Source organism: Pseudophryne corroboree, chromosome 2 (assembly GCF_028390025.1).
Source record: "Pseudophryne corroboree isolate aPseCor3 chromosome 2, aPseCor3.hap2, whole genome shotgun sequence".
In the NCBI taxonomy this organism is placed as follows: Eukaryota; Metazoa; Chordata; class Amphibia; order Anura; family Myobatrachidae; genus Pseudophryne; species Pseudophryne corroboree.
This window is the reverse complement of record NC_086445.1, coordinates 111,530,756-111,543,831: the sequence shown is the minus strand read 5'-3', so window position 1 is coordinate 111,543,831 and position 13,076 is coordinate 111,530,756. Positions and strand designations below refer to the sequence as shown.

Genomic DNA, 13,076 nt, shown 5'->3' with positions numbered 1-13,076 from the left:
GTGTGTCGACATGTATGAGGACGATGTTGGTGTGGAGGCGGAGCAATTGCCGGTAATGGTGATGTCACCCCCTAGGGAGTCGACACCGGAATGGATGGCTTTGTTTATGGAATTACGTGATAATGTCAGCACGCTGCAAAAGTCGGTTGACGACATGAGACGACCGGCAAACCAGTTAGTACCTGTACAGGCGTCTCAAACACCGTCAGGGGCTGTAAAACGCCCTTTGCCTCAGTCGGTCGACACAGACCCAGACACGGACACCGAATCTAGTGTCGACGGTGAAGAAACGAACGTATTTTCCAGTAGGGCCACACGTTATATGATCACGGCAATGAAGGAGGCTTTGCATATCTCTGATACTGCAAGTACCACAAAAAGGGGTATTATGTGGGGTCTGAAAAAACTACCTGTAGTTTTTCCTGAATCAGAGGAATTGAATGACGTGTGTGATGTAGCGTGGGTTACCCCTGATAAAAAACTGCTAATTTCAAAGAAGTTATTGGCGTTATACCCTTTCCCGCCAGAGGTTAGGGCGCGCTGGGAAACACCCCCTAGGGTGGACAAGGCGCTCACACGTTTATCCAAACAAGTGGCGTTACCGTCTCCTGATACGGCTGCCCTCAAGGATCCAGCTGATAGGAGGCTGGAAAATACTCTAAAAAGTATATACACACATACTGGTGTTATACTGCGACCAGCAATCGCCTCAGCCTGGATGTGCAGTGCTGGGGTGGCTTGGTCGGATTCCCTGACTGAAAATATTGATACCCTGGATAGGGACAATATTTTATTGACTATAGAGCAATTAAAGGATGCATTCCTTTATATGCGAGATGCACAGAGGGATATCTGCACTCTGGCATCAAGAGTAAGTGCGATGTCCATATCTGCCAGAAGAAGTCTATGGACACGACAGTGGTCAGGCGATGCGGAATCCAAACGGCATATGGAAGTATTGCCGTATAAAGGGGAGGAATTATTTGGGGTCGGTCAATCGGATTTGGTAGCCACGGCAACAGCCGGGAAGTCCACCTTTTTACCTCAAGTCCCCTCCCAGCAGAAAAAGACGCAGTCTTTTCAGCCGCAGTCCTTTCGTTCCTATAAGAACAAGCGAGCAAAAGGACATTCATATTTGCCCCGAGGCAAAGGAAAGGGTAAGAGACTGCAGCAAGCAGCCCCTTCCCAGGAGCAGAAGTCCTCCCCGGCTTCTGCAAAGGCCTCAGCATGACGCTGGGACCTTACAAGCGGACTCAGGGGCGGTGGGGGGGTCGCCTCAAGAATTTCAGCGCACAGTGGGCTCACTCGCAGGTGGACCCCTGGATCCTGCAGGTAGTATCTCAGGGTTACAGGTTGGAATTCGAGAAGTCTCCCCCTCGCCGGTTCCTAAAATCTGCTTTGCCAACGTCTCCCTCAGACAGGGCGACGGTATTGGAAGCCATTCACAAGCTGTATTCTCAGCAGGTGATAATCAAGGTACCCCTTCTACAACAGGGAAAGGGGTATTACTCCACGCTATTTGTGGTACCGAAGCCGGACGGCTCGGTAAGACCTATTCTAAATCTGAAATCTCTGAACCTGTACATACAAAAATTCAAGTTCAAGATGGAGTCACTCAGAGCAGTGATAGCGAATCTGGAAGAAGGGGATTTTATGGTGTCCTTGGACATCAAGGATGCTTACCTTCATGTCCCAATTTGCCCTTCACACCAAGGGTACCTCAGGTTCGTGGTACAAAACTGTCATTATCAGTTTCAGACGCTGCCGTTTGGATTGTCCACGGCACCCAGGGTCTTTACCAAGGTAATGGCCGAAATGATGATCCTTCTTCGAAGAGAAGGCGTATTAATTATCCCTTACTTGGACGATCTCCTGATAAGGGCAAGATCCAGAGAACAGCTGGAGGTCGGAGTAGCACTAACTCAAGTAGTGCTCCAACAGCACGGGTGGATTCTGAATTTTCCAAAATCCCAACTGATCCCGACGACACGTCTGCTGTTCCTAGGGATGATTCTGGACACTGTTCAGAAAAAGGTATTTCTTCCGGAGGAGAAAGCCAGGGAGTTATCCGAACTCGTCAGGAACCTCCTAAAACCAGGGACAGTGTCTGTGCATCAATGCACAAGAGTCCTGGGAAAAATGGTGGCTTCTTACGAAGCGATTCCATTCGGCAGATTCCATGCACGAATTTTTCAGTGGGATCTGCTAGACAAATGGTCCGGATCGCATCTGCAGATGCATCAGCGGATAAAATTGTCGACAAGGACAAGGGTCTCTCTGCTATGGTGGTTGCAGAGTGCTCATCTGTTAGAGGGCCGCAGATTCGGCATACAGAACTGGGTCCTAGTGACCACGTATGCCAGCCTGAGAGGCTGGGGAGCGGTCACACAAGGAAGAAACTTCCAGGGCGTGTGGTCAAGCCTGGAAACGTCTCTTCACATAAATATACTGGAACTAAGAGCAATCTACAATGCTCTAAGCCTGGCAAAACCTCTGCTTCAGGGTCAGCCGGTGTTGATCCAGTCGGACAACATCACGGCAGTCGCCCACGTAAACAGACAGGGCGGCACAAGAAGCAGGAGGGCAATGGCAGAAGCTGCAAGGATTCTTCGCTGGGCGGAAAATCATGTGATAGCACTGTCAGCAGTGTTCACCACATGATTGTAGTCCATTGGGAAAGACCAATGGTGGACATGATGGCGTCCCGCCTCAACAAAAAACTGGACAGGTATTGCGCCAGGTCAAGAGACCCTCAGGCAATAGCTGTGGACGCTCTGGTAACACCATGGGTGTACCAGTCAGTGTATGTGTTCCCTCCTCTGCCTCTTATACCCAAGGTACTGAGAATTATACGGCAAAGGGGAGTAAGAACGATACTAGTGGCTCCGGACTGGCCAAGAAGGACTTGGTACCCGGAACTTCAGGAGATGCTCACGGAAGATCCGTGGCCTCTACCTCTAAGAAGGGATCTGCTTCAGCAGAGACCGTGTCTATTCCAAGACTTACCGCGGCTGCGTTTGACGGCATGGCGGTTGAACTCCGGATCCTAAGGGAAAAAGGCATTCCGGAAGAGGTCATCCCTACCCTGGTCAAAGCCAGGAAGGAGGTGACTGCACAACATTATCACCGCATTTGGAGAAAATATGTTGCATGGTGTGAGGCCAGGAAGGCCCCGACAGAGGAATTTCAACTGGGTCGATTCCTACATTTCCTGCAAACAGGATTATCTATGGGCCTCAAATTAGGGTCCATTAAGGTTCAAATGTCGGCCCTGTCGATTTTCTTCCAGAAAGAATTGGCTTCAGTTCCTGAAGTCCAGACTTTTGTAAAAGGAGTACTACATATACAGCCCCCGGTTGTGCCCCCAGTGGCACCGTGGGATCTCAATGTAGTTTTGGATTTTCTCAAATCCCATTGGTTTGAGCCACTCAAATCGGTAGATTTGAAATATCTTACATGGAAAGTAACCATGCTACTGGCCCTGGCTTCAGCCAGGAGAGTGTCGGAATTGGCGGCTTTATCGTATAAAAGCCCATATCTGATTTTCCATTCGGACAGGGCAGAATTGAGGACGCGTCCTCATTTTCTGCCTAAGGTGGTATCAGCGTTTCACCTGAACCAGCCTATTGTGGTGCCTGCGGCTACTAGCGATTTGGAGGATTCCAAGTTGCTGGACGTTGTCAGAGCATTGAAAATATATATTTCAAGGACGGCTGGAGTCAGAAAATCTGACTCGCTGTTTATACTGTATGCACCCAACAAGCTGGGTGCTCCTGCTTCTAAGCAGACAATTGCTCGTTGGATTTGTAGCACAATTCAACTGGCACATTCTGTGGCAGGCCTGCCACAGCCTAAATCTGTCAATGCCCACTCCACAAGGAAGGTGGGCTCATCTTGGGCGGCTGCCCGAGGGGTCTCGGCATTACAACTCTGCCGAGCAGCTACGTGGTCAGGGGAGAACACGTTTGTAAAATTCTACAAATTTGATACCCTGGCTAAGGAGGACCTGGAGTTCTCTCATTCGGTGCTGCAGAGTCATCCGCACTCTCCCGCCCGTTTGGGAGCTTTGGTATAATCCCCATGGTCCTGACGGAGTCCCCAGCATCCACTAGGACGTCAGAGAAAATAAGAATTTACTCACCGGTAATTCTATTTCTCGTAGTCCGTAGTGGATGCTGAGCGCCAATCCCAAGTGCGGATTGTCTGCAATACTTGTACATAGTTATTGTTACAAAAAAATCGGGTTGTTTATTGTTGTGAGCCATCTTTTCAGAGGCTCCTACGTTATCAACTGTTAACTGGGTTCAGATCACAAGTTGTACGGTGTGATTGGTGTGGCTGGTATGAGTCTTACCCGGGATTCAAAATCCTTCCTTATTGTGTACGCTCGTCCGGGCACAGTATCCTAACTGAGGCTTGGAGGAGGGTCATAGGGGGAGGAGCCAGTACACACCACCTAGTGGTCAAACTTTTAAATTTTGTGCCCTGTCTCCTGCGGAGCCGCTATTCCCCATGGTCCTGACGGAGTCCCCAGCATCCACTACGGACTACGAGAAATAGAATTACCGGTGAGTAAATTCTTATTTTTACAAGTGCGATGCCCTGTGGCGGTTGGGTGGTGCTGGCCCAGGGGGTCCCATGCTCTGGTCTTGAACCTTAAAAATGTTAGGGACCTACCACCTGATGAGGTCACATGGTCGTGGTAGGTGGGCCCATATTTAGTACCTCAATTTTACTCCATGTTAAATTTCAGAGTGTATTATTATAATTGTTCTGCTTGCCAGCGTTCTTAGTGTTTAGAGTGTGCACCTGCATTTTCTCTTATTTCAATAAATGTATAGTTATATCCAGGATGTTATTAGGCTCTGAGAACTACATGCACATTACTGAAATGGAGACGGCAGCTATCTGCAGTAGTTGCAGAGTTTAAAGGCCTTGCTTTCACATTTATCTTTCTAGATACTATTAATATTTTAGTTTGACCAAGGAACCTCGGTTAAAATGAAACTTTAGCTTAAAACTGTGCAGTCAGCCCTTTTGCTTGTCAGACAATATTTAAGAGAAAAACAGGTGGCCAATTTTGCAAATGCAAGCTATGAATTTACAAGTAGTCATAGTACATAGTACCACACTGATGTCACTGGTTTTACCACACTGATGTCACTGGTTTCCAGTGACGTGATTGGATGCACCCACATTTATATTGGGTCAGCCCACAACATGGCTCTCTACTCTGAGTAGAACTTTGTGCCTTAGCATAGCTACGTGTCCTATGCTGTAACCAGCATGGAATCAGAGAAGGTGCTCGGAATGGAAGGAATCAGAGACTAGCAACAGGCAGTGTGCAGCTTTAGGTAAAGTAGCTGAAATCAGTATACACATAATCAATCAGAGACACAATTAAAGGATCAGCCTGTTTGGCACAATAGTAGAGGTAACAAGGTGAGATCACTGGTATAAACCATGAGAACCAAGCGAGGGAAACAGGAAGCTGCTGGGTTTTTGTAACCCAGGGCTGCCTCTAATTGGCCACTGATTAGGAGCAGGTGAAGCTCATGAGTAATAGACATGCCTGGGAAGACTCGCTAAAGAACTGCAGAATAGCTCTCTGAGCAGCAGATCTTCAGTCCACTGGCCCCCCTCTTTCCCAACACCACCAAAACCTACTTCCTAGCCACACAGGTGATAGTGCGGAGGCGGCATCTTATAAGTTCTATAACCGCCGCCTGCATTGAGTATAACAAGAGAATGTCTCTAAAAGACATTTTTAATAATGTGGTTGGTAGACTCAGTGGTGCCCCTAGATCCCGGCACCCTAGTCAGCTGCCTAAAGTTGGTGTAATGGTAGAGCTGGCTCTGCTCAAAGTCCTAACGCGCTCACATTCTAAAACTATTCTGCCCTCTCAGTTACCCTTTTCCAGGTTTGTTAGAGTAGTGTTGATGGAACGTGACATTTTTTTTCAGGCTGTAACCCACTCACTGCACCAAGTTCAGTAAAATCATCTCCATTTTCCAGTATTATACTGTAGGTGTCGTTTTGGACCCGGAGAGGATATTGTTGATTCCTTGTCCTTGTTTTCTGGCTATGAGTGAAGTCCTGCACTGATTTACAAATGTACCACAATGACATAGGTGGTCATTCCGAGTTGATCGCTCGCTAGCAGTTTTTAGCAGCCGTGCAAACGCTATGCCGCCTCCCACTGGGAGTGTATTTTAGCTTAGCAGAAGTGCGAACGAAAGGATCGCAGAGCGGCTACAAAGTTTTTTTGTGCAGTTTTAGAGTAGCTCAAAACCTACCCAGCGCTTGCAATCACTTCAGACTGTTCAGTTCCTGTTTTGACGTCACAAACACGCCCTGCGTTCGGCCAGCCATGCCTGCGTTTTTCCTGGCACGCCTGCATTTTTACGAACACTCCCAGTTGACACCCAGCAACGTCCACTTCATGTCAATCACTCTGCGGCCACCAGTGCGACTGAAATGCTTCGCTAGACCCTGTGTGAAAGTACATCAGTCGTTGCAATAGTACGCCGCGCGTGTGCAGTGCGCCGCATGCGCAGAAGTGCCGTTTTTTTGCCTCATCGCTGCAAAGCGAACAAATGCAGCTAGCGATCAACTCGGAATGACCACCATAAAGCAGAGACAGACCTTAGCTCTCCAACTGCTGTTAAACTACAAGTCCCATTACTCACCAGTAGTATGCGGGTATTTATATACAATCGGTTGGATATACTCTGCTGCATAGAGTGTATCTAATTAGCAATAAAATATTAATTTCACCTGGGGGAGGACACATATGTGCTTTTAGCCACCGCCGGGTCTAACTTGATTTCAGTTCTGCAGAGCAAACATCTTTTGCACCGTGGCAATCAGATTTGCCGAAGACTACAGACGGCATGGCAACGGGGTGGGCGTGTATGCCGAGTCAGAAACTATGTAAATAATAAATATTTTGTTTGCGGTTTATGTTTGAAACACTTTATCAGACATTGTATCTAAAGGTGTGTACACACGGAGCGATATGGCTTAGCGATTTTGACTATATAGTCAAAATCGCTAAGAAAGTTAGTGCATATCGCGCCGTGTGTACACAGCCAGCGATAGCGATGCGCGTCCCCGCCAGGTCGCTATCGCTAGGAAAAATAGACTGTGCAGGCAAGGCAATTTTGACTGTGTCGCTGGAAAAGTTTAAATGAGATAGTCAAAATCACCCATAGCCAAAATCGCTTGCACACTTAAGGGGTGTATTCAATAAGTGTAGGAAGCTGCTGTCTTGTCGGAAAGACGGCAGCTTCCGACAGATTTAGGTCGGAAGGGGTTCCGACCTATTCATTAGAGGCTGTTTTTTTCCAACAAGTCGGGAATTCCCGACTTGTCGGAAAAAACACGTGGATCGGCGGAATAGCCGCGGATCCACGTGCTTTTCTCGGAAACAAGGCGATTTGACCCCGTTTCCGACAACCTCAATCCGACTTTTAAAAAAGTCGGATTGCGGTGAGGAGACGGGGGAGCGGGGCGAGAGAGGGAGAGAGAGTGCTTACCGGCGGGGGAAGCTGGAGCCGTGGACACTGGAAGACACGGCTCCTCTCTGACGTTCTCCCAGCCAGGCACTTCTCTCCCAGCAGCGTTCCCCGGACGGCACTGAATACGGCTGTGTGGCTCCCTCCAGCAGCTCCCTGTGATCTCACACATAGGGAGCTGCTGACAGCAGGAGGGAACGGCCAAATCCGACAGTCGGTTTTTGTCCACTCTATTGAATTGGGCTTGTCGGATCCATTCCGACATATGCATATCGGAATGGATCCGACTCTTATCGAATATACCCCTTAGTCAAAATCGCTGGTACAGATAGTCAAAAACGCCTACTGCCAGTTCAAGGTAAATCGCTCAGTCAAAATCGCTCATAGTCAAAATCACTCCATGTGTACGGACCTTTACTAGCATCAAAAGAGTAGTTTATAAATGTAAAATAAATTAGTATTAAAGTCCACAAAAATGACTTAATGAAATCACTATGGTGATACATAAAAAGGGTAGGGTGCCATTTTATCCCATCTCATCCTTAGGGACCTATGGAACTTATATTAAGGGGTATTATAATAGAACAAATCATAGAAAATATTTGGGTCTATTTTAAAACATTATAAACGGCTCTTGAGATATTTATTTTACATTTTAAAAAAAAAAATGTTTACCGCAAGGAAACGTTGATGGGAAGTGCTTAAACAATAGCTGAAGTTTGTAACTGGTTTGATCATTTCTGTAAATAATAGCGAATGCGGAGTTGTTGATTTTTACTCCTAATACGATCAGCAGGCTGGGATTTCATGGTTCTGGTACCATTTAGCAGTTACACAGCTTGTTGAATCACCATTGCTTGGATTGCTTTGTAAATTCCAACAGCTATACAATTCACATTGACAAGAGGCAAACATTGCCATGGTTAGCAATTGCAAATCTGTCTTTTCTCAATCAGTTTATTTGAATATGATAATGTTATGTTTGTTAGACTAAGTGTACCCAGTATACTACATAAGGCCTTTATGTACATTAGTCTTTAGGATGAATTGACCAACTATTAACTTTGGTAGGAAACATTGGGGGAGATGTGTTATGCAGTGAAAAGAATAGAGACGTGGGCAGTGGAGAAGTTGCCCATAGAAACCTATCTACCTATAATTTTATAGACTGTACTTGATAAATGATACCTCCAAAAATGATTGGTTTCCATGGGCAACTTCTCCACTGGTCTGCTTCTTTTTTCACTGCTTGATATACCTCCCCCAATATTTTAACATACAGATGTGTCCTCTTACATCTCTGCTCTATGTGCAACAAGTCGCGTTAAAAATAACGCATGAGTGCCGTGTGACTTGGTAGCGGCAAGCGACTTATTTTGTGTTTTTAGTCCATGAAAATACGTCTTAGACACACAGTAATGTAATCGGACACACAACCATGACACGGCATGGTGCAACTTCAAGGAATGTTTAGCGTGACGGCAGCAAGGATGTAGGAGGACACATCTGTAAGCCTTGAACTGGTAGATGAAGCATTTTCTATTGCTAAATATGGAACAGGGACTTATGGGTAGAAATACTAGTGTATTTGGGCACTGGACAGAGTTGCATGTATGCCTGTTTGTGGAGTATATCTTGTGTTAATTCACATTATGCATGCTCCAGAAATGGATGTACACAAGTCGGGTGCTACAAAGGCCTACGCATTTCGCTCAGTACTACACTTAAGGCCAAAGAGGAGGAACTGAATTTTAATGGGTCATTCTTGTGAAGGCAAATTTGGGGGCAGACCTTTTGCCCCAAGTGTACGTCAGGTAGTTCTTGCAGATAATGATTATTATGTCAGGTAGGAAGCCAGACACACACAGATGCGATTGCTTCTCAAGATTTGTATAACCCGGCATATGGGCGAGTACACGCAGTTTTAACATGCACATATGTTAAGCAAAAATTATCAGGCCTGTGATGTTTATAGAATAGAAAAGAACATGCAACAATTTTATGAGCTTACTAAAGTATCTATAAGGCATTCTAATGCTCCTTTTCCTTGTTTGCAGATCTCTGTTCTTTAAAACATATTGACTCTTCGTATGATAGCCTGGAGAATGAACTTAATGATGATGGAGATTCCTCATACAGTGGACTTCCCACGAAGATGAGTCACGACAACAGGAGCAGAGACTCTGTTCTGACTTTAAGTGACTGCGATCTGGACCATGCCTACACTGAAGAGGCTGAGAACTTCAGCTCTTCCCAGACTCAAGCTGTGAAGATGTCAGCAGGTTCTCACCATCGGTCGGCCTCACACGAGCAGTCTGAGAATGAATCTCTCTGTTCTAATACTTCTGGGTACTCCTCCACAACAGATGTGAGGAGGCACCGGCGTTGTTCCGAGCCGGCTATTGGAATACTGGCGTCCAGGTTCAGTCAACTTAACGAGTCCTCGCATGATAACAACTCAAGCTGCGATGCTCTTCTTTCCCAGTCAGCAGACGATTATCTCAAACAGCATCGCTATTTGCAGGTTGAAGGGCAAAAACTTATCAATCGCAGTTTGACTTTGGGCATCGATGTCACTAAAAGCAACACAAAGCAGACAAGTGACAAAAAGACCACTTCTAATAGACTTTTGCCACCTAGCGCGCTGAGGTTGAACATATGCCCTCACACTAGTTGTTCTAGTTTGTCTTCTCCTGGGACATCTCCATCAGGATCTTCACAAAGTTCTTTGGACAGTGCTTTTTCTCAGTTTTCTGACTATTCAGTGTTAACGCCAAACGATGTGCCTTCACCTTTAGACTGCACTTTACGACAACATAGAAAGCAGGTAGAACTCAGTCCAGATTTCATGGGCATTACTTCGTTTTCAGGGTTTGTAGGAGCTGAGGAGGACAAGCAGCCTTATAACGGCTCTGTATTTATTACTGGAAAACATATGATGGAATGGCAAAGCCATAAAAGCCCTGCTAGCACCCAACCCATTGCCTGGTTGAAAAATAGCAGATCTACTGTGAAAAACTGGACCTCAAAAAAAACAGACAAGGCAAAAAATGATGAGAAAAGCAAAACCGAAGGAGACAAATCCACTAAAGGACTATCTTCAAATAAACCCGAAATTTCAGAATGTTCCTTGTTAATGGAACATATGACTGTGCCAAAATTAGACTGTCAAACCATAAACCGTATTACAGTGCCAAGATCTCCACAGGTCAACGAGGATGGTTCTCTGACCTGCAACCCACCTTTTTCTGAAGTTGTCACTAAGAGGCAAGTTTCAACCAGAACACATGCAATAGACCAAGGTGTTGCAGACAGAAATGGAAATGACGCCAACGGGGAGGAGTGCAGTACATTCCTATTCCCATCTCCCGTGTCCATTAGCATTGAGATATCCCCACGCAGCCAAGACGGCACGCAGACGCCACAAACACTTTTTCTTGGTCACAATATTGCATTGTTTAGCCAGAGGAACAGGAGAAAATCCACAAACTCTTACAATTTAGAGGAACCCCTTCCTCTCGACGCAAACATGAAGTCCTCTAGTGAGCATACGGTCCACCCGCATGGGGACCCGATGCCAGGCACGAAGGACGACACCAACAGAACATCAATCAGTATTCGTGTCGCCAGTTTCAAGAAAAATAGAGTATTGCCTTCTAATGTGGACACTGGAGTCAAAATTGCAAATTGTGACTTGGAGAAAAACTTTTGCGTGTCTCCGAAGTTAAGTTCCAGTATGGGAGACTTGTTTTTGCAGCCAGAAATACAAAAGCAAATTAAAAGTACACAAGAGTGTGACAGTTCCATCATTAAGGGCGGTAGAGAATGGCACACAGAACGCTGTAGCGATCCTAAATTTGAAGAGGTAGACCAAAGATTTTTTGCAGAAGAATCCTATGTGTAAAGATGGGTTCTTTGATTATAACATCCTCTCTTCTCTGCAGATCTAATACTTGGCATTCATTATGCAATGAAATTAGTGGATTGGGTTAAAAACTGAGATTTTAAATTGTTTTCGATCATGGAAGAGCCACTTCTATGTCTTATTTATGTGAACGAGTGTATTTTTTTTTTTTTTAATTTTATTTTGTTTCGTAGTTTCTTTTTCATCTTAAAGAGAAATTTATAGTGGATGGATTTCTTAGAGAAAAAAACGGTTGAGTATTAAAATGTTACATTATATTTCATGTATCAGAAAACGTTGATGCTCAGTCCGATGTATAATTGGGACCAGTCTGTTTTGTGTTTGATAAGTCTGCAAGGAGAATGTAGTTAATGTCCGTAAAAATTAGTATAATGTAATATATACCTAAAATAGATTTTAATCTGTCTTTGCTATTCTGTGTCACTGTTAGGTTTTCAGCTGTGTACTGTTTGTGTGTGCGCTGCGTCCTGTTCTGTGAAGTCATGTCGAGTATGTTATGTTAAGTAATTAATAATCTCATCTGCTACATGAGTTTGCACAGATTGTCCCAATGTAATTTCCATTATTATACTATTATTAAAAGATGTGTATTTTTGTACTTTGCGAAAATGCTGCTAACTTTATATGGTTTTGTTCATTGGTTTGTTATGGCACTGATAATAATATAAATATATGTATTCTGTAATATTAAATAATAAAGCCATTGTAACATAAGGTCATACATAGTTGTGACAAGTCTACAAAGTATTTGTGGGAATGGGTCTGTTTAGGTTAAAAATTATAAAAAAAAATTGCATTGGGTCCCCCCTCCTAAGCATAACCAGCCTCGGGCTCTTTCAGCCGGTCCTGGTTGTAAAAATACAGGGGGAAAATTGTGTAGGGTTCCCTCATATTTAAACAACCAGCACCGGGCTCTGCGTCCGGTCCTGGTTCAAAAAATACGGGGGACAAAAGACGTAGGGGTCCCCCGTATTTTTTAAACCAGCACCAGGCTCCACTAGCCAGAGAGATAATGCCACAGCCGGGGGACACTTTTATACTGGTCCCTGCGGCCGTGGCATTACCCCCCCCCCAACTAGTCACCCCTGGCCGGAGTACCCTGGAGGAGTGGGGACCCCTTAAATCAATGCCCCCCCCACCCCCCTCCAGCCACCCAAGGACCAGGGGTGAAGCCCGAGACTGTCATCTCCATCTGTGGGCGGTGGATGGGAGGCTGATAGCCATAGTGTAAAAATAAAGAATATTGGTTTTTTGTAAAAGAACTACAAGTCCCAGCAAGCCTCCCCGCAAGCTGGTACTTGGAGAACCACAAATACCAGCATGTGGGAAAATAACGGGCCCGCTGGTACCTGTAGTTCTACTACAAAAAAAATACCCCAAATAAACCACTACACAGACACCGTGATAGTACAATTTTATTTACACACACTTAGACACTCACATATTTACCTACCTCCAACGCTGCGATTCGTGTCCCCTTGTCCAGTAGAATCCACGGATTACCTGTAAAAATATACTTACAAACAATCCAGTGTAGATCTGTCCTCTTCTTTAAGTTTGTAATCCAGGGACTTGTTGAAAATAAAAAAACGAATAACCCGGTCCACGCTACTAAAGGGGTTCCATGTTTACA

At 45.3% G+C, this 13,076-nt stretch overlaps 1 protein-coding gene across 2 annotated transcripts in view; it reads left to right on the top strand.

Annotated features, from left to right (window-relative positions):
* Positions 1–12,168, top strand: part of ARHGAP20 (Rho GTPase activating protein 20) — a 172,712-nt gene extending 160,544 nt beyond the window's left edge. For both annotated transcript variants that reach the window (XM_063951613.1, XM_063951614.1), the window contains exon 15: positions 9,576–12,168. In XM_063951613.1, coding sequence (XP_063807683.1) covers positions 9,576–11,422 — 1,847 coding nt within the window. In that variant the 3' untranslated portion in view covers positions 11,423–12,168. The remainder of the gene's footprint in view (positions 1–9,575) is intronic.
* The last annotated feature ends 908 nt before the right edge of the window (positions 12,169–13,076 follow it).